At 42.4% G+C, this 19,987-nt stretch overlaps 1 protein-coding gene across 7 annotated transcripts in view; it reads left to right on the forward strand.

Annotated features, from left to right (window-relative positions):
• The window catches only part of LOC118399423 (A-kinase anchor protein 9-like), a 125,824-nt gene that overhangs the window by 27,547 nt on the left and 78,290 nt on the right, over nt 1–19,987 (forward strand). For 6 of the 7 annotated variants that reach the window (XM_052472082.1, XM_052472084.1, XM_052472088.1 and 3 more), the window contains 9 exons: nt 71–3,115; nt 7,078–7,161; nt 8,274–8,421; nt 8,833–8,903; nt 9,096–9,225; nt 9,535–9,632; nt 10,182–10,293; nt 10,484–10,721; nt 17,939–17,999. In XM_052472082.1, the coding sequence (XP_052328042.1) occupies nt 71–3,115; nt 7,078–7,161; nt 8,274–8,421; nt 8,833–8,903; nt 9,096–9,225; nt 9,535–9,632; nt 10,182–10,293; nt 10,484–10,721; nt 17,939–17,999 (3,987 nt within the window). The remainder of the gene's footprint in view (nt 1–70; nt 3,116–7,077; nt 7,162–8,273; nt 8,422–8,832; nt 8,904–9,095; nt 9,226–9,534; nt 9,633–10,181; nt 10,294–10,483; nt 10,722–17,938; nt 18,000–19,987) is intronic. The other variant, XM_052472087.1, reaches the window with a different exon arrangement.

Here is a 19,987-nt window from a genome sequence, read left to right on the forward strand (position 1 = left end):
TTTCAGCCGTTTAAATATGAGGCTTTAATTACATTTTACATTTATGTCTAATAATTACTTTTCCTCATAGGTGGAAAGAAGAACAGAAGAGTCATTTGCACAAAGGTTAAATGAGAAAGACTTGCTGATTGCTAAACAGGAGAGAATTATGGCAGAGCATGAGCGTTCCCTAATGCAACTTAGAAAAGATCTCACACATGTGGGCAGAGGGGCTGAGGAGTCACTTGCCCAAAGGGTAAATGAAAAAGATCTGCTGATTTCGGAGCAAACTGCAATAATAACAGAACATGAGCGTACACTGACCATGCTCAAGGTGGAGCTTGCACAGGTGGGAAGAATGACTGAGGAGACTTTTGCACAAAAGTTGAACGAGAAAGAACTGCTGATCGCTGAGCAAGAGAGAGTCATGTCAGAACATGACTCCTCCCTCCACCAGTTAAAGGATGAGTTGACGACCTCTGAGAAATGCTTAAACGACCTCAACCAGCAAATTACTGCAAAGACCCAAGAGCTGGAGAGCTGTAAGAGTAACTTGGATAACTGTAAGAGGGACTTAGAGAGCACTACGAATCAGTTGAATAGCTGTAGGGTTGAGCTGGAGGGCAGTAAGGGTGAGTTGTATAGCTGTAGGATTGAGCTGGAGAGCAGTAAGGGTGAGCTGGATAGCTTTAGGTTTGAGCTGGAGAGCAGTAAGGGTGAGTTGGTTAGTTGTAGGGTTGAGCTGGAGAGCAGTAAGGGTGAGCTTGAGAGCTGTAGGGTAGAGCTGGAGTCCTGCAGGGGCGAACTCTCAGCCTCCAGGCAGAAGGAGCGGATGTCCTCCAGCGAGATCCAGCAGCTGATGGGTACCGTGGAAGACCTCCAGAAGCGATGCCACCAGGGCAGCCTGTCAGAGTGTGACACCCTCCAGAGGATGGAGGAGGACTCAGCCCGCAGGCTGGATCATCTCAGGACGGAGCTAGACGAGATGTACGGTGAGCAGATAGTCCAGATGAAGCAGGAGCTTCGCTTGCAGCACTCTGCGGCTCTGGAGCGGGTCACGGCGCAGCATCGCAAGGAGCTAGAGCTTCTGAAATCCCAGCAATCCGTGACCAGACCTAGTCCCGAGGTGGTGATCGAGCTCAAGGGCAAGATCGTAGTGCTTCAGCAGAGGCTCCAAGAGGCCCAGGTGCTCCGTGAGAAGACCAGACAGGAGCTGTCCCAAGTGGCACAGGAGAAGCTCAACCTCCAGGGTCAGGTGGTTGACCACCTCCATGACCTCCGCTCAGCCCGGTCCAAGGTGGAGCAGGCCTCCAAGAACATCGCTGTCCGTGAGAGTCTTCAGGGCGAGCTGCAGCTCCTCCAGGAAACCATCGATGACCTGAAGGCCCAGCTAGCCACCGCTGCGGAGTCGGCAGTAGAGATCGAGGCCAAGCATGAGTCGGAGACAACCAACTACAAGATCAAACTGGAGATGATGGAGCGGGAAAAGGACGCAGTGCTGGACCGCATGGCTGAGTCACAGGAGGCAGAACTAGAGAGGCTGAGGACACAGCTCCTCTTCAGCCACGAGGAAGAGCTCATTCTCCTTCGGGAAGACCTCCAAAGGGAGAGCCAGCTCAACACCGAGAATCTCCTTAACGAGGCGTCCATCCGGCATGGCCGGGCTCTGGAGGAGTTGCGAAACGTGTACAAGGACGAGCGGGATGAGCTGTTGCACCAAATCTTTGCACTGAAAGATGACTTGAAGATGGCGCTGCACAGCTCGAAAGCCGAAGAGCTGGTGGTGCAACTCAAGGATGTTCAAGTTGAGGAATTTAGAAAGGGTGGAGAAGAAAGGGTCAGAATGGAGAGGGAAATCCAAATGCTGCTGAAAAAGAATGAGCTGCTAGAAAACCAGTCCAAAGAGCAAGAAAAGAGCTGGGACAATAAGTGGAGGAAGCAGGAATCTGAAAAGAGGATTTTGATGGAAACCAACAACGCCATGAAAGAGGAAGTGGAGTCCAAAATGGAAAAAATCCAATCCTTCATGATAGAAAATGAACAAAAGCAGAGACAAGTAGTGGAGTTGCAAGAGGAGATTGAAAAGCAGAGGAATACATTTTCTTTTGCAGAAAAGAACTTTGAGGTGAACTATCAGGAGCTCAAGGAGGAGTACATGTGCCTTGTTGAGGTAAAGGCGCAGTTGGAGGAGAGGATTCTCAAGGAGACACTTGTGTATGAGTCTAAACTCGCTAGCCTCCAGTCGCAGATTCAGGAGCTGAGGGAGAACAAGGAAACTAACAAAATGGAGGACAAGTCCAAAGACAACTGCGGTGCGTCGATAGAAAAATACACTACTGAGCTGACGGAGAAGCTGAAGGTAGCTCTGGCAGAGAAGGAGGAACTGGCTATGAGGCTGTCTAAAGTTACTGAGCAGCTGACTGTTACAGAAGGTGAATTGGATGAGCTGGAAGTAGAGCTGAGTCAGGTCAGGAGAGAAAACAAGGAGATAATCGCCCAAAATGAAAACCTGGAGGAAGAGCTCGAAAGAGAGCGGGAGACTCTGAAGGAGAGAAAGGGAGAGATAGAACTGCAGAGAGAGGAGGGAGGGAGAGCTGCTCAGAGCCAAGCGAAGCTCCAACAGAGAGGGCAGCCTGTTCAGTCTGCAGCCCCAGCTTGCTCCATCGAGGATCATCACCTCCAAATCGAATCTCTCCAAGGGGAGGTAGTGGTTCTCCCCTCCTCCATACAGGCCGCCGAAATAGAGCGAGACTGCCTCCGACACACCCCGGAGGCTTGGCACCAGAGCCAAACGCTAACTCTATCTGCAGCCCCATCTCAGGTCTCAACTGTTGGAGAGGGACCTGTTGAGTGTAGCTCCGCTTTGGAGCCTTCAGCCTCTGGGTCACACAGGCGCAAGACACAGCAGCGACGAGGAAAGAAGAAGCGCCAGAGCTCTGCCCAGACAAAAGAGAAGAGGGAGAAGGAGGAGGTGGCGGAGAGAAACAAAGCTGGAGGTGCTACTGCTGCAGCAGAGTGGGAGGCACGGGCTCGGATGGAGAGCCAGGTTCCGTCGATCTCGCAGCAGAGGACCGGGAAAGATGACGCCACAGACGGGTACCACGGTGACGGAGAGAGAGACTGCGTTGGGAAGCAGGTAGGCATTCACACACAGCTGCTGCTGCAGTCTCTTAGCTGGAATAGCCCCTGCTATGGAAACGATAATTGCCATGCCTTTTATTTTTTCCTCTTTCACTCTCACTAGCTCTCTCAATCCCTGCATTTTCATAAGTCTGAAATTATCTTTCTGATTGAACTGTTAAAATGTTTAATAGAGTATTTTCATTTTGGTCTTATGTTAATGCACTAATTGACTATTGTTGAAATAACCAGCAAACAATTGATCATGATCATAACCAGTACTATGTAACGATGTATCATTACTCCCTTGTTAAATCTTACAACTGTTGATCATTACTCGATGCAGGTGAATGGAATTTGTGTTCATACACTACATAGACTGAATCAAAGGCTTATTTAAAAACCTGGCTGAGGTGAGGTTTGCCTGTTTAGCACTAAACAGTTAAAAAAAATAAAAAATAAAAACAGTTAAAAAAAATATTCAGCCAATCTCTAATGACTGATGGGCTTGATTACAAAGTGCCCGACAGAGGCTGGCTCTCATAGGCAGTGAATAACAGAAGTACATCCTTAGGTAAAAATATTCAATATTTTGTCTTTGATTGTCAGGCCACGCATACCACTCATTTTAAAGCAGGAGAGGCTGAATGGGAGGTATCAATTGGATCAATGCACAGAGATTCTGAAGACTAGGAGAGGCTGTTGCATGAACACACAGAGCATTTAAATTATTAAGTTGAAATCACCATTAAAAAAGCTTTACTCAAGCAGTTATGTAAGAATTAGAATCAGCCTTCATTGACTAGGCTCTTATCTTCAAAGCTAAAACGATCCATGAAAAGACGTATGTTGTTATCTCTCATGAATATCCTTTTCTAGCTAAGGAACGTCTTTGCTTTTATGTAGAGAAACGTATACATTATAGTTTCTTTCCGTTCTGCAGGGAGTAAGTGCTCAAAGTTGAGAAGCCATTTTGTGTCATTGCCAGTACCAGTCAAAAGTTTTGACACACCTACTCATTCAAGGGTTTTTCTTTATTTTTACTTGTTTAACATTGTAGAATAATAGTGAAGACAACAAAACTATGAAATAACACATATTGAATCATGTGGTAACCAAAAAAGTGTTCAACAAATCAAAATGGATGTATATGTCCAAGGCTTCACATCAGTAGAGCAATGTCAAGGATGCATAGAATTTTGCCCTCATCTCGCATCAGTGCACTACAGTATGTTAACTTTCACTTACTGGGAAGGACCCCTTAATAGCTTACATGAGTCTTTCTATAAATTAGGCCTAGGACTGTATGTCCTTCAAGCAGGGTTCATACAGACATTGGCAAGTCAAATTCAAAGACTTTCAGGGACTTTTTCAAGTACTTAATTGTGTTTTTCAGGGGATGTCAATGTTATACATTTGTATAATTTATATAATTAAGAATAAGAATAATGCATTGATATTCCAATGAATGTTATTACGTTCTAAAATATGTGAGAATAATACGGACTTGTCTTACTAAATAAATTAGATGCATGCATTGCGTTGTTTGCTCTATAAAACGTTAGTTCATATTCAAGTTTTTTTTTCTCTAAATTACATTTTGCTTTTGGGGTGATGTGATTGGTCTGAAGCCAAATCGAAACGTAACACTTTTCTTTGGTGCGCCAGGATCATTCACAGTTGTGCTCACTCAGTTTTGCTGAATGCTGATTGGCTATAATTTCATTTATTTTCGTCAGGGGGGGCCAAATGTTTCGCTTGCTCGGATGCTTTCTCCACTCTTGCGAATTTAAGGAAGTTTATGAACCACAGCGGGAAGAAAGATTATTATTATTTTATTTTTTATTTTTGGGGAAGCCTGGCTTCCCCTAGGCAACAGCAGTGGTGTGTATTCATGGATGCCAATGTGACCAACGCAGGCACACATACTTTAATAAAGCCATGAGTAGTGGCAGCGTTAATCTTACCATCGTTGTTTTCATACTGAGAAAGCAACCAATAACCAGGTTCATTTTGTGAGGGAACAGTTTTCATGGAAAGCCAAGTTGAAGCCAGCATTAGATGTTGTTGTCCTCCATAATAACCACACATGGTTTTACCTCAGAGTAGCGCAACACCCGTCAATTGAAGCGGTGGGAAACATACAAAAGTGGCCACATCGCTTACAGAAACGGCTCAAAGAAAATCACTGATAATTATAAGGGATCAGAAGATCTTATAAATTGGCTACAATAATTACAAGTACTTTTCACATAACAAATTGATTAAATTTATGATTTTCAAGGTAGGCCTATTCCAGTACTTGGATTTCTGAGGTAAAACATTTGTGTTCAAGTGGGCTATTTTAAGCCCCATTTGTATTGTTTATAAATGCAGGTGTAACATGGAAACCAAAATGTATTTGTCATGTTATTTCATTCCCAGATCATAGCCTAATGAGGTTCTTCAGAATATGTCATGTGTTGTCTTTATATCTAGAATAATGAATTGGAATAGCGTTTGGTGTTGTTCAATACATAATTGCTCACAGTAGACTGTGTCTAATCCGAGGCACAAAAACATGAACTCATTAACTTGATGCTTCTTCTGTTAAATCTGCTGTAAAGTAAGCAGACCACAACAGATGATCAACATCGATTCACTAGGGATTTTACATTTAAACACAACTGTCTTCACCGGCGTGAAGACACAAACATTTTAAGGACTTTCTTCACGAACAACTTTGTTTCCCAACACCTGGCACATGCAACAGCTTATCACAACAGCTTTTTGTCACTTGACTGTCATTCAGAAAATTCCTTCTTGAATCAGATGATGATGTGTGAAAATATCATGGTGTAATTACAACTTGACACCAAATGCACATCCAACAAGTATTATCCATAAATATTGAAGAACCACGTTAATGACAGTATTGATTTAGGTTTTAAGTATAAAGGTAAGGTGACTTTTGTTTAGAAGCATTCGATTTTGCAATTACATGGTTTTTGGGGGATTTGTTTGCCCATGAACTGTTTTCACCGCATAACATAAGGAGACATGGAATGTTATGTAGTCAAACTGCATTTCTGACATCTCTTTACAAAAAACTTTCCAACAGCTAGACCCGGGTATGTACAGGGTTCAAGTTCAATGTCTAATTGAACTGATTACATATTTTTATTTGACCTTTTATTTAACTAGGCAAGTCAGTTAAGAACAAATTCAAATTTTCAATGACAACCCACTGTTCCTAGGCTAACTGCTTTGTTCAGTGGCAGAACGACAGATTTTTACCTTGTCAGCTCCGGGATTCGATCTTGCAACCTTTCGGTTACTAGTTCAACACTCTAACCACTAGGCTACCTGCTTAATATATGATATAATAATATATATCATATATGCTTAAGATATGATAAAACGACAATTTAAACTGCCATAAATGCATCGACAGAAAAATGTTTTATGTCACACTATTTTGGACAAATCCGTCAAGACACCAACCATGAGAAAGGGTTAAACATGAATTTTAAATCAACTCATACATTTTATTGAATATAGCTAAGCTATGGTATGTTTCCCCCTTAATGTAATTACATTTTTAAAAATGTGCATATTATCAATGACTTATTCATATTTGTGACAACTTGTCCAGCGTAGGAAATCCTCACTGGTAGCGTGGTTTATAAAAATACCCACATTTATAAATGCTTATATAAAAAAACAAGAAAATATTGCTATTGCATCTTGTTCTTCGTATCAATAATATGTGCAAGTGAATTACATAAGCATTCATTGCTATGAATAAATTGCTAATAAATATGAAATGCTTCCGAAGCGGTCTTAGTCTTTACAGTGTGGCTTTCTCAGTAAGTGTTTCATTGTGTTTTATGCCATACGTACTTACTGTACTGTTGTCGCCAGACCCCGTCAACATCGTTTTTTTATTAACTTTTAATCTCTGCTGTTACAATGGCTACTTTTTTCTCCTCTTTTCAGGGGAAGAGCGTAGATGGGATGGAGTGTTGGGTGGACTCTGTAGCGAAGCAAGAGGAGGACAGGGACAGCGAAACCACAGAGCATGTAAATGTCACCTGAGCTCAAATCTGCCTGTGCTTTTCACTCTGGCCTGAGTTGCTGTCTTAGTACAGTGGGTTTGGAAGGTCAATCAACCAGTGGAAAAACTTCATACAGAACTATGGGCACCCAGTAGTAAGACCGTGATGAAAGGCAAACCTTCCTTTTGTCACCCATTTGTATTATTATGAGTAATGCTTGGTTGTTGTGTCATCAAGTGTTATACTGCCCACTCTGCCAATAATTAGTGTGAAATAACCAAAGTAAGAACTATGAATCTGTTTAGGAAGTTTCAGTATGCAGTTATTCATCTTTGCAGTATTTGCAGTGTCATTCTACGTAGCTACATGCATTAGGCTACTAAGCATGTGCTTGACATCAATTTGCTACATGTCCTACTGTAATATGTATAGTGCTTGAGTGGGCTGGATAAATTGCAATCAAACAAAGCGTTATGAAAGTAACAGTGTTATTACCATTCCACACAAAAATGCATTGCACACAGCAAATAGAACTGTCATCAAAGAAAAAAATCATGATTTCACGAGTGTAGCTGCAACACATCTGCGTTTCCACATCCATCCAAGGATTAGAGGAAAGCCCTGCCGTATCCCCATTATTTTGGCTGTAGAATAGATAACAGCTGGCCCCTCGTTTGTTGTGTTGAAGCCCAGGTGCTCCACCCGGTTTCTTTTATAAAATTAGGGCAACAGGCATTCCCCATTTCCATTCAAAACAATGTCCTGTGGTGGGTGGACTGGCCAACATATTTGGGGTTGCACCTTTTGGAATGTATGTTTAAATATACACTCAAAAATATGGCATCATACAGCAGGCAGACTTCCTGCTTACAGATAAACAACAACTGGCAAGCCTAAAGTACATTTGGAGGGGCCAATAGTGGTTGACAATCATCTTGTTGATATGTGTATGATGTCATTGCTAAGAATACCTTAAATTCATCATGTGTAAATTGCAACGAGCACATTCTATTCTTTGGAATTTGTGTGTCTTACTCCTGAAACAATCTCTATTGTGCAACCATAGGTGGACTGAGGGATTATGTCCATTTTGGTTTATGTAATTCTATGCTTTCTTTTCTCTCTCTCTTTGTGCAGGTGGAGTGCAGGCTGCAGCTGGAGGCCCAGCGGATCAGCCTGTCTCAGATGCACGCTGCACAGCTGGAGCTGCTCCGGGAGCAGACAGATGCCCGTGTCAACACACTTGAGCAGGAGCTGGGTTTCTTGAAAAAAACATGGGACAAAGGTATGTGTGTGGTTTTGAGTGCAGGTCGATGTATGGATGAGTTGTTGTCTGGTGGTGGGGTTGAGATAGGGATATGGCAAGTGTGTTTGTGTGGTAGGAAACCTTGTGTTGGTTAGAGGTGTGTGTGTATATGTTTCAATGTGTGTGCACTGTGCACATGTATATTTAATTATGTATGTGTATCTGGGCGTGTGGGGTTAGACGGGCCATGTTGAATTGGTTTATTTTTATCTATCATTCGTGATGTCATCCATGCTACAAACTGTAGATAGAAAACAGGAGACTCACATGGAAGTTATTCAGTCTCTTTTGCATTCATCCTATTTTATTAATCTAATGTTTGTGTACCATGTGTGCTCAATATAAGCCAATAATAATGTATGCTTTTGTTGTTTTTCTCTGACTTCACAGATGATCTCAGAAGCTCTAAGTACCAGAATGTGGTGCAAGTTGTGTCTGAAGAGTGCAAGCAACTCATCCTGGTAGTTAACATTCATCTCACACACACACACACACACAAAAGAAAACAAGTATTGATTAATGTTCCTTTGCACTGTCAATTACTTTTGATATGAGAACGTTATTAGACAGAATTATTTCAGATTCAGACATTGATTCTTACTACTCGAATGAGTGTTTTGTTTGAGAGCTATTTTGCTGTTCTCTTTATACAGTCCTTTGCTAAACTCTTCGGGGAGGAGTTCTTGGAGTATCTCCACCCCACTGATGTCGAGGACTGGAAGATTCATTGGTTTGAGAAGGAAGAAACCAGGGATCCCAGTGCTGTTTTACAGGAGGCGAAAGGTGCTTTATTGGTTGTGATGTCTACCAAATGACAGCAATACTATATAAAGAACACGCAGCCTATGAAATGAGTGGCTGACTAATGAAAACGTCTAAATAAGTCACACACCGATCTTGACTGCTGCATGATAAAATGACATTAGTACATATTGTGTTTTGTGTTTTCTTCCAGTTTACTTTGCGTACGCACATCAACTCCAACTACATCAATGATAAATGGGATCTCTTATAGTAGTGAAGATACTTCACAAACTGAGACTGCATGAGGATATATTTGTAAAGGACATTTCTTCTGTCTGGTTTCTATAGAAATGTATAGAGACCTTCAGCAGGTGAAACAGAGGATTGAACAGGAGCACGGTCGTCTCCTACAGCTCCAGTCCTTACTGAAGGCAGATGGCAATAAGGTAGGATGGACTGCTACATACTGTGTGTGTAAAACTGTTTATTTAGTTAGCTCTTTGTGTCAAACTCATTCCACGGAGGGCCGGGTGTCTGCAGGTTTTTGCTCCTCCCTTGTACTTGATTGATGAATTAAGGTCACTAATTAGTAAACAAAACATGGTTTTTGAGGTCTTAATTGAAAAGTAAAATCCCAAAACCATCTGACATTAATTAGGCCCTCCTTGGAATGAGTTTGACACACCTGCTTTAAGGGGTTTAGGCCAAGAGTTTATGAATTGGTGGGGGAAAAAACATATAAGTTATTTATTTCATTGGATATGTTTAGATGTCACGACACCAACCTCGTTATTGTTTGAAATGTAATAACAGTATTATGACGGGGATGAAAAGCAACAATCATTTTATTTGGCTACAGTAATTGCTAGGACACTAGCACTCAGCTTTTACATTTTTAACTCTGCTAGTTAATAATGATATGACGAATGAAAGCTAATTGGCTTTAATGATAACGCCAACAAACACTGCTGTCAAACTCTTATTGTCATTCTTAGATTGAGGTGATGCAGCTGATGTACGATGAGCTGAAGCGCAGCAGTGAGGAGAAGATCGCCAGCCTGCGCAGGCACATCGAAAGCTCCAGCATCTCTACACACAATCTCAAGGGTACATTTAGATATATACTGTATGTCTAAACCAAAATGGTGCTGGGTTATGTGGTGTCCATCTTCTACACAATCTGTTGTGCATTTGGAAAGTCTGCGAGCCTCAATCCCAAAATGAATGGGAAAGATGGGCACTGTCTACCACCATCTACATAGTCATGCTAATGCTAACACCATCGCTCTCTACCCAGATCTGAGGGAGCCGACCGCGGCCTCGCCCTCCTCCCACACTGCTGAGGATATCCAGAAGCTGAGGGCTGACGTCCATCAGCAGCGGGCCCAGCTGGAGGAATGCCACAGAATGGAAGTGGAGCGCCTCAGGGCCTACTACCAGCAGCAGGCCAAAGCGACTGAGGAGCACTATGCTACCGAGCTCATCATGCTACAGCAGCACCTCGATGAGGTCACGGGCACCGAGGCCCAGTTCAGGTAATAGTGATGATGATGATCATGACTAAGGTGTAGAAGTGGCCCTACATAAATGTGTTTATACTAGACACTACAACCTATCGATTTCTGGACCAATCAGACTGTGTTCGCATTCGGTGTAGGATTGGGGAGGTACTCAGATCCAGACTCATTGCAGAGGAGAAACTAATGTTAGTGGGTGTGGGGTAATGTTTGGCTAGAGCAAGGAGTCTGGGTAGCCAGGCAAGAGGAAAACCCCATCATCAACCCTTTCACATGGCATGTAATCTTGACACGAATTTTAAACTCAAACTAAATCCAACTCATGAATCCAACTCAACATATGAATTGGTTAGTCCACAAGCACATCATAGGTAATACATATTATCGAAGAAACATAGCCACCGGTGCACAAGTGAGAAAGTACATTTTCCCCTCCCCCATGGGAGTTTTTGAAACAGTCATGAGAAGGATCCTACTCCTGTGTGTGCGTGCGCATAGAGAGTGCAGCAGCACTTCTCAGATCACTGTGACCCGATACCACTGGGTATGAAATTCTACAGCTGCCATTCAGGCCCACTTTAATTGCCAAGGCATTAGCAAACTCCTTATTCCTTTGAAAGTAGATTTCAGTTTTATTCAATCCCTCCTGGGTCCATTATTATTAGCATGGCTTTAATCTCCTGATATCTCTCCCCCAGTGGCACAGCAGTCTAAGGCACTGCATCGAAGTACTAGAAGCGTCACTACAGATCCGGGTTTGATCCCGGGCTGTGTCACTTCCTGGAGCTACCGGGAGACGCATGGGCAGCGCACAATTGGCCCAGCGTCGTCCGGGTTAGGAGAGGGTTTGGCCGGCTTGTCTAATCTCACTCTTGTGACTCCTTGTGGCAGCCGGGCGCATGCACGCTGACTTTGGTCGCCAGCTGTATGGTGTTTCCTCTGACACATTAGTGCGGCTGGCTTCCAGGGTAAGTTGGCAGTTAGTGAAGAAGCAGTGCGGCTTGACAGGGTCGGGTTTAGGAGGATGCATGGCTCTCGACCTTCCCCTGTCCCGGGTCTGTACTGGAGTTGCAGCGATGGGACAAGACTGTAACTACCAATTTGGATATCACAAATTGAAAAAAATAAATGTATCATCTCCTGATATCTAAATTATTTTCACTATATAAAAGGGATGTAAAATTCACGCATCCATCCCAATTAAATGTCGGTTTTCGGAACCAAACCAATCCAAATCTAGCATGCATCCGTCAGAAAATCTATTCAAAAGTTATAAATAGCTTTCACAGTTTGTTTGGACTTGTATTTTCAGAATTTAGAAAGAATGTATTATATCTCGTCTTTTGTGACAACTTATGCGTCCTTTCCTTCAGTGTTGAACTGCATGTAACTGTGTTGAGTCATTGCTCTACAAATCATTTTGCATGCCGGACAACCCCAGGTAATACCAGTAGGCTAGACAAATTGTGCACAGCTTCGCGCCTGACCAACGAGAGGTAAGCCTATTCCTGATCTGACACATCTGCGCGTCACCATTCAAATGTTTTTAAAATGGCTTCTGCAATATTAGGCTTTATTAGTTGAGTGACTACCAATGTAATTTGCTAGGTTGTTTTTATCAAATGCTCTGTTGAAAAGTTGTGCTTTACCAAAATAAAAGCAAGCTACTGGAGACCACTCTTGTGTGGCTATATACCTGCTAAACAGGGCTTACAATAGATTTTATTTTGATCAGGTTCACCATCAGCAATAGTTTTGATAATTTTGCTGTGAACAATCAATCAGTGTATGTGGTAATTTTTAGTTTGTGCCTTCAGAAAGTACTCATACCCCTTGACTTTTTCCACATTTTGCAGTGATTTTTTTCTGACCTATGTTCGCACAATGCCCCATAATGACACTAAAAACATGTTTTTATACATTTTTGCAATTCTTTACAAAAGTACCTATTTACATATTGTATTCCAATCAATACATGTTTGAATCACCTTTGGCAGGGATTACAGCTGTGAGTCTTTCTGGGTACGTCTTTAAGAGCTTTGCACACCTGGATTGTACAATATTTTCCCATTCTTTTTTAAATTCTTCAAGCTCTGTCAAGTTGGTTGTTGATCATTGCTAGACAGCCATTTTAAAGTCCTGACATTAGATTTTCAAGCCGATTTATGTCCAAACTTTAACTAGGCCTCTCAAGAACATTCAATATCGCCTTGGTTTTAGGCCGTCAGTGTTTTAAGTTTTATTTTTTTATTTCACCTTTATTTAAACAAATAGGCCAGTTGAAAACAAGTTCTCATTTACAACTGCGACCTGGCCAAGATGAAACAAAGCAGTGCGACAAAAACAACAACCTAGAGTTACACATGGGATTAACAATTGTACAGTCAATAACACAATAGACAAAATCTGTACACAGTGTGTGCAAATTAAGTAAGGAGGTAAGGCAATAAATAGGCCAGTAGTGGCAAAGTAATTACAATTTAGCCATTTATGATGGAGTGATATATGTGCAGATGAGGATGTGCAGGTAGAAATACTGGTGTGCAAAAGAGCAGAAAAAGAAATGTGGGGATGAGGTAGGTAGTTGGTTGGATGGGCTATTTATGGGCTGTGTACAGCTGCAGCGATTGGTAAGCTGCGCTGACAGCTGATGCCTTAAGTTAGTGAGGAAGCTATAAGTCTCAAACTTCAGTGATTTTTGCAATTCATTGCAGCAGAGAACTGGAAGGAAAGGCGGTCAAAGGAGGTGTTGGCTTTGGGGATGACCAGTGAAATATACCTGCTGGAGCGCATGCTACGGGTGGGTGTTGCTATGGTGACCAATGAGCTGAGATAAGGCGGCACTTTACCTAGCAAGGACTTATAGATGACCTGGAGCCAGTGGGTTTGGCGACGAATATGTAGCGAGGCCCAGCCAACGAGAGCATACTAGTCGCAGTGGTGGGTAGTATATGAGGCTTTGGTGACAAAACGGATGGCACCGTGATAGACTGCATCCAGTTTGCTGAGTAGTGTTGGAGGCTATTTTGTAAATGACATCGCCGAAGACCAGGATCGGTAGGATAGTCAGTTTTACGTGGGTATGTTTGACAGCATGAGTGAAGGATGCTTTGTTTGCGAAATAGGAAGCCGATTCTAGATTTAATTTTGGATTGGAGATGCTTAATGTGAGTCTGGAAGGAGAGTTTACAGTCTAACCAGACACCTAGGTTTTTAAAGTTGTCCACATATTCTAAGTCAGAACCGTCCAGAGTAGTGATGCTGGTCGGGTTGGTGGGTGCGGGCAGCAATCGGTTGAAGAGCATGCATTTAGTTTTTCTTGCATTTAAGAGCAGTTGGAGGCCACGGAAGGAGTGTTGTATGGCGTTGAAGCTCGTTTGGAGGTTTGTTAACACAGTGTCCAAAGAAGGGCCAGATGTATGCAGAATGGTGTCGTCTGCATAGAGGTGGATCAAAGAATCACCCGCAGCATGAGCGATATCATTGATGTATACGGAGAAAAGAGTTGGCTCGAGAATTGAACCCTGTGGCACCCTCATAAACTGCCAGAGGTGCGGACAACAGAACTTCCGATCAGACACCTTGAACTCTGAGAAGTAGTTGTTGAACCAGGTGAGACAGTCATTAGGGAAACCAATGCTGTTGTCCTGCTGAAAAGTGAATTAATCTCCATGTCGGGTGGAAACCACACTGAACCAGGTTTTACTTTTACTAGGATGTTGCTTCATTCCATTTATTTTTCATCCTGAAAAACTCCCCAGTCATTGACTATTACAAGCATACCTGTAACATGATGCAGTTTCCACTGTGCTTGAAAATATGGAGAGTGGTACTCAGTAATGTGTTGTGTTGGATGTGCCCCAAACAAATTTTTGTCCTTAATACAAAGTGTTCATTGCTTTGACACATTTTTTGAAGTATTACTTTAGTGCCTTGTTGCAAACAGGATGTACAGTACCAGTCAAACATTTGGACACACCTCCTCATTCCAGGCTTTTTTTGTTGTACAATTGTCTACATCTTCAAAGCCTTGATGACAACTTTGCACACGCTTGACATTCTCTCAACCATGCATTTCAATGAACAGGCGTGCCTTGTTAAAAGTCAATTTGTGGAATTTCTTTCCTTAATGCGTTTGAGACAGTTGTGTTGCGACAAGGTAGGGTTGGTATTTTGAAGATCGCCCTATTTAGTTAAAGACCAAGTCTATATTATGGCAAGAACAGCTCAAAACAGCAAAGAGAAATGACAGTCCATCATTACTTTAAGACATGAAGGTCAGTCCATCCAGAAAACTTCAAAAACCATCAAGCGCTATGATGGAATTGGCTCTCATGAGGACCGCACCTCTACTGCAGAGGATAAGTACATTAGCGTTAACTGCACCTGAAATTGCAGCCCAAATAAATGCTTCAATAGAGTTCAAGTTACAGATGCATCTCAACATCAGCTGTTCAGGCCTTCATGGTCGAATTGCTGCAAAGAAACCACTACTAAAGGACACCAATAAGAAGAAGAGTCTTGCTTGGGCCTCGAAACACGAGCAATGGACTTTAGACCGGTGGATATCTGTCCTGTCGTCTGGAGTCGAAATTTGAGATTGCTACCGTGTCTCTTTGAGATGCAGAGTAGGTGAACGGATGATCTCCGCATGTGTGGCTCCCACCGTGAAGCATGGAGGAGGAGGTGTGATAGTGCGGGGGTGCTTTGCTGGTGACACTGTGATTTATTTCGAATTCAAGGCACACTTTACCAGCATGGCTACCACAGCATTCTGCAGAGATACACAGTCCCACTGAGCGCAAACCAGAATGGATGATAATTTGTTTTTCAACAGGACAATGACACACCTCCAGGCTGTGTAAGGGCTATTTGACCAAGAAGGGGAGTGATGATGTGCTGCATCAGATGATCGTGCCTCCACAATCACCTGACCTCAGCCCATTTGAGATGGTTTGGGAGGAGTTGGACCGCAGAGTGAAGGAAAAGCAGCCAACAAGTGCTCAGCATGTGTGGGAACTCATTCCAGACTGTTGGAAAAGCATTCCTCGTGAAGCTTGTTGAGAGAATGCAAGAGTATACAAAGCTGTCATCAAGGCAAAGGGTGGCTACTTTGAAGAATCTAAAATATATTTAAATGTGTTTAACATTTGTTGGGTTACTACAGTCGTAGCCAAAAGTTGAGAATAACACAAATATTACTTTTCACAAAGTCTGCTGCTGCAGTTGTATGATGGCAATTTGCATATACTCCAGAATGTCATGAAGAGTAATCAGATGAATTGCAACTAATTGTAAAGTCCCTCTTTGCCATGCAAATGAACTGAATTCCCCCCAAAATTTCCACTGCATCTCAGCCCTGCCACAAAAGGACCAGCTGACATCATGTCAGTGATTCTCTAGTTAACACAGGTGTGAGTGTTGACGAGGACAAGGCTGGAGATCACTCGGTCATGCTGATTGAGTTCGAATAACAGACTGGAAGCTTCAAAAGGAGGGTGGTGCTTGGAATCATTGTTCTTCCTCTATCAACCATGGTTACCTGCAAGGAAACATGTGCTGTCATCATTGCTTTGCACAAAAAGGGCTATTGTTGCCAGTAAGATTGCACCTAAATCCACCATTTATTGGATCATCAAGAACTTCAAGGAGAGTGGTTCAAATGTTGTGAAGAAGGCTTCAGGGCGCCCAAGAAAGTCCAAGCTGCTTACCTATTGCAGATTCAGTCTTCTCAGCCTGGTGCAGGTCTACAATTTTGTTTCTGGTGTCCTTTGACAGCTCTTTAGTCTTGGCCATAGTGGACTTTGGAGTGTGACTGTTTGAGGTTGTGGACAGGTGTCTTTTTTATACTGATAACACGTTCAAACAAGTGCCATTAATACAGGTAACGAGTGGAGGACAGAGGAGCCTCTTAAAGAAGAAGTTACAGGTCTGTGAGAGTCAGAAATCTTGCTTGTTTGTAGGTGACCAAATACTTATTTTCCACCATAATTTGCAAATAAATTCATTAAAAAGCCTACAATGTGATGTCATAGTTGAAGTGTACCTTTGAAAATTACAGGCCTCATCTTTTTAAGTGGGAGAACTTGCACAATTGGTGGCTGACTAAATACTTTTTTGCCCCACTATAGTTCTTCACATGCAAAACACTGGGAGGGTCTAGTGAAGCAATGATAGCTTATCTGCCAGCAGCACAGCCCAGTTTATGAAATATTTACATGGTGTTTAAAAGCATGTTAATTACTAACCCACAAAGTACGCTTTCTCTTGCCCGACATCTCTAGGCAAAGAGCAAAAACATCCGTCTCCCCATTTGGCCATCCTCAAGGTGTTTCCATATCAATAGAAAATTGAAGGGATAATTCTCCCAAATTTGATAATGATATTTGTTTACCCTGTTAAGTAGTCTATGGACACAGACTGCTGTCTTCACACTTTGGGGTTGTTGCATGTTAATTTGGAGTATTTTGACTTCCACTGGTGAGTAGTCTTGCTAACCAGCTACTGTAGAGGACAGTCTCACTATGATCACCCTTAGCGGCATTGTCATAAAAAGGATCTTTCTGGCTTTTAGGGATACACTATTTTCAACGTTTTCCCCTGAAAAATGGAAGTAAGGACTCTTCTCAAGTGACTTTCTATGCATGCTACGTTAGGTTATGCTATGATAAACCATCTTCTAATCTAATGGGTATGATTAACTGATACTACTGCACCCTGCTGTTAAATTATATTAATACTTTGAGCCTTTTGATATCGAAGCCTGAGGACTTATTCAGGGCAGGGCTCGTTTACCTAACGTTCAGATAGAAATGTATCATGTACAAAAATGATTGCTTATCTGAATAACCCTCAGAGTACTTCTGTCATGTTGAATAATAGGGAATTGTATGTCTGTTCTATGCATTACATTTCTATCCGCAAAGTTTCAAATATTACAGCCCACTGTACATGCCCCATGATGACATTGATTGATAGAATGGTGCCAGTTAGCTAATCCCAAAGGGGAATTTAGACAGGGCACTTTCACACACAGTGGGTGGTTGAAAATTAACTGAACTTCAGACTTAAAGTAAATCATGACTTTCAATCTCCTAAAAAAAAAAAATCAGATGTTGAAAAATAATACCTGTAGATTCACAAGTACGCTGTCTTCAGTATGGTGGATGTTTGTTTACCCTTTACCATTCACTAATGTCTTCGGTCTTTGTATTTAATTCTGCCTTGTCTTTCAGCCTGTCCAGTGCTGCCCAGCTTGGCTTGCGGACCGAGGAAGAGGACAGAGAGGAACTACAGGTTTGCTCCCTTCTCACTTAGCCAAATCTTCTCCTGTCACACACCATCTCTTCTCGAGGCAAAAACCCTGATTTGAACTAAGACACTCCATTAGCCGTCACTACGAGCGATGGAGGAGGGGGATGAATGGAGTGCTGCCTTTGGCTAAAATCTTCCCCAGATCCCTGGGTGGCAGGCTGCAGTGAAACGCCACGCGTTTAAACTGATTTTTATCCGAGGGGAAGTTGAAGAGTCGAGGCGCCGGTTATGTAAGCGGTTAGCATAGCGTGGATGCTAGCGTTAGCTCCAGTTGAAGTCCGAAGTTTACATAGACTTAAGTTGGAGTCATTAACTTGTTTTTCAACCACTCCACAAATGGCAAGTCTGTTTGGACATCTACTTTGTGCATGACACAAGTCATTTTTCCAACAATGGTTTACATGCAGATAATTTCACTAATAATTCACTGCATCACAATTCCAGTGGGTCAGAAGTTAACGTACGCTAAGTTGACTGTGCCTTTAGACAGCTTGGAAAATTACAGAAAATTATATCATGCTTCTGATAGGATAAATGACATAATTTGAGTCAATTGGAGGTGTACCTGTGGATGTATTTCAAGGCCTACCTTCAAACTCAGTGCCTCTTTGCTTGACATCATGGGAAAATCTAATGAAATCAGCCAAGACCTCAGAAAAAAATTGTAAACCTCGAAGTCTGGTTCATTCTTGGGAGCAATTTCCAAATGCCTGAAGGTACCACGTTCATCTGTACAAACAATAGTACGCAAGTATAAACGCCATGGTACCACGCAGCCGTCATACCGCTCAGGAAGGAGACACGTTCTCTCCTAGAGGTGAACGTACTTTGGTGCAAAAAGTGCAAATCAATCCCAGAACAACAGCAAAGGTCCTTGTGAAGATGGAAACCGGTACAAAAGTATCTATATCCACAGAACGAGTCCTATATCAACATAATCTGAAAGGCCGCTCAGCAAGGAAGACGCCACTGCTCCAAAACCGCCATAAAAAAAGCCAGACTACGGTTTGCAACTGCACATGGGGACAGAGAATCTACTTTTTGGAGAAATGTCCTCTGGTCTGATGTAACAAAAATGTAATTGTTTGGCCATAATGACCATCGTTATGTTTGGTAGAAAAAAGGGGGAGTCTTGCAAGCCGAAAAAACCCATCCCAACCGTGAAGCACGGTGTCATGTTGTGGGGGTGCTTTGCTGCAGGAGGGACTGGTGCGCTTCAGAAAATAGATGGCATCATGAGGGAGGAAATTTATGTGGATATATTGAAGCAACATCTCCAGACATCAGTCAGGAAGTTAAAGCTTGGTCGCAAATGACAATGACCTCAAGCATACTTCCAAAGTTGTGGCAAAATGGCTTATGGACAACAAAGTCAAGGTATTGGCATGGCAATCACAAAGCCCTGACCTCAATCCTATAGGAAATTTGTGGGCAGAACTGAAAAAGCGTGTGGGAGCATGTAGGCCTACAAACCTGACTCAGTTACACTAGCTCTATCAGGAGGAATGGGCCACAATTCACCCAACTTATTGTGGGAAGGTTGTGGAAGGCTACCTGAAACGTTTGACCCATGTTAAAAAATTTAAAGGCAATGCTACCAAATACTAATTGAGTGTATGTATGTAAACTTCTGACCCACTGGGAATGTGATGAAAGAAATACAAACTGAAATAAGTCATTTTCTCTACTATTATTCTGACATTTCACATTCTTAAAATGAAGTGGTGATCCTAACTGACCTAAGACAGGGAATTTTTACTAGGATTAAATGTCAATAATTGTTAACTGAGTTTAAATGTATTTGGCTAAGGTGTATGTAAACCTCCGACTTCAACTGTATATACTATTACGGTAATCAAGTCTTCGCCTGCATTAAAGGACGATTCTCTCTACATGAGTGACCCGGTCCGTTTCAGTCAAGTCTCATGATCAATCCACCTCCCGCTTGTTCACTTGCTCTCGCTACCTCC

This window comes from Oncorhynchus keta, chromosome 20 (genome assembly GCF_023373465.1).
Source record: "Oncorhynchus keta strain PuntledgeMale-10-30-2019 chromosome 20, Oket_V2, whole genome shotgun sequence".
NCBI classification, from domain to species: Eukaryota; Metazoa; Chordata; class Actinopteri; order Salmoniformes; family Salmonidae; genus Oncorhynchus; species Oncorhynchus keta.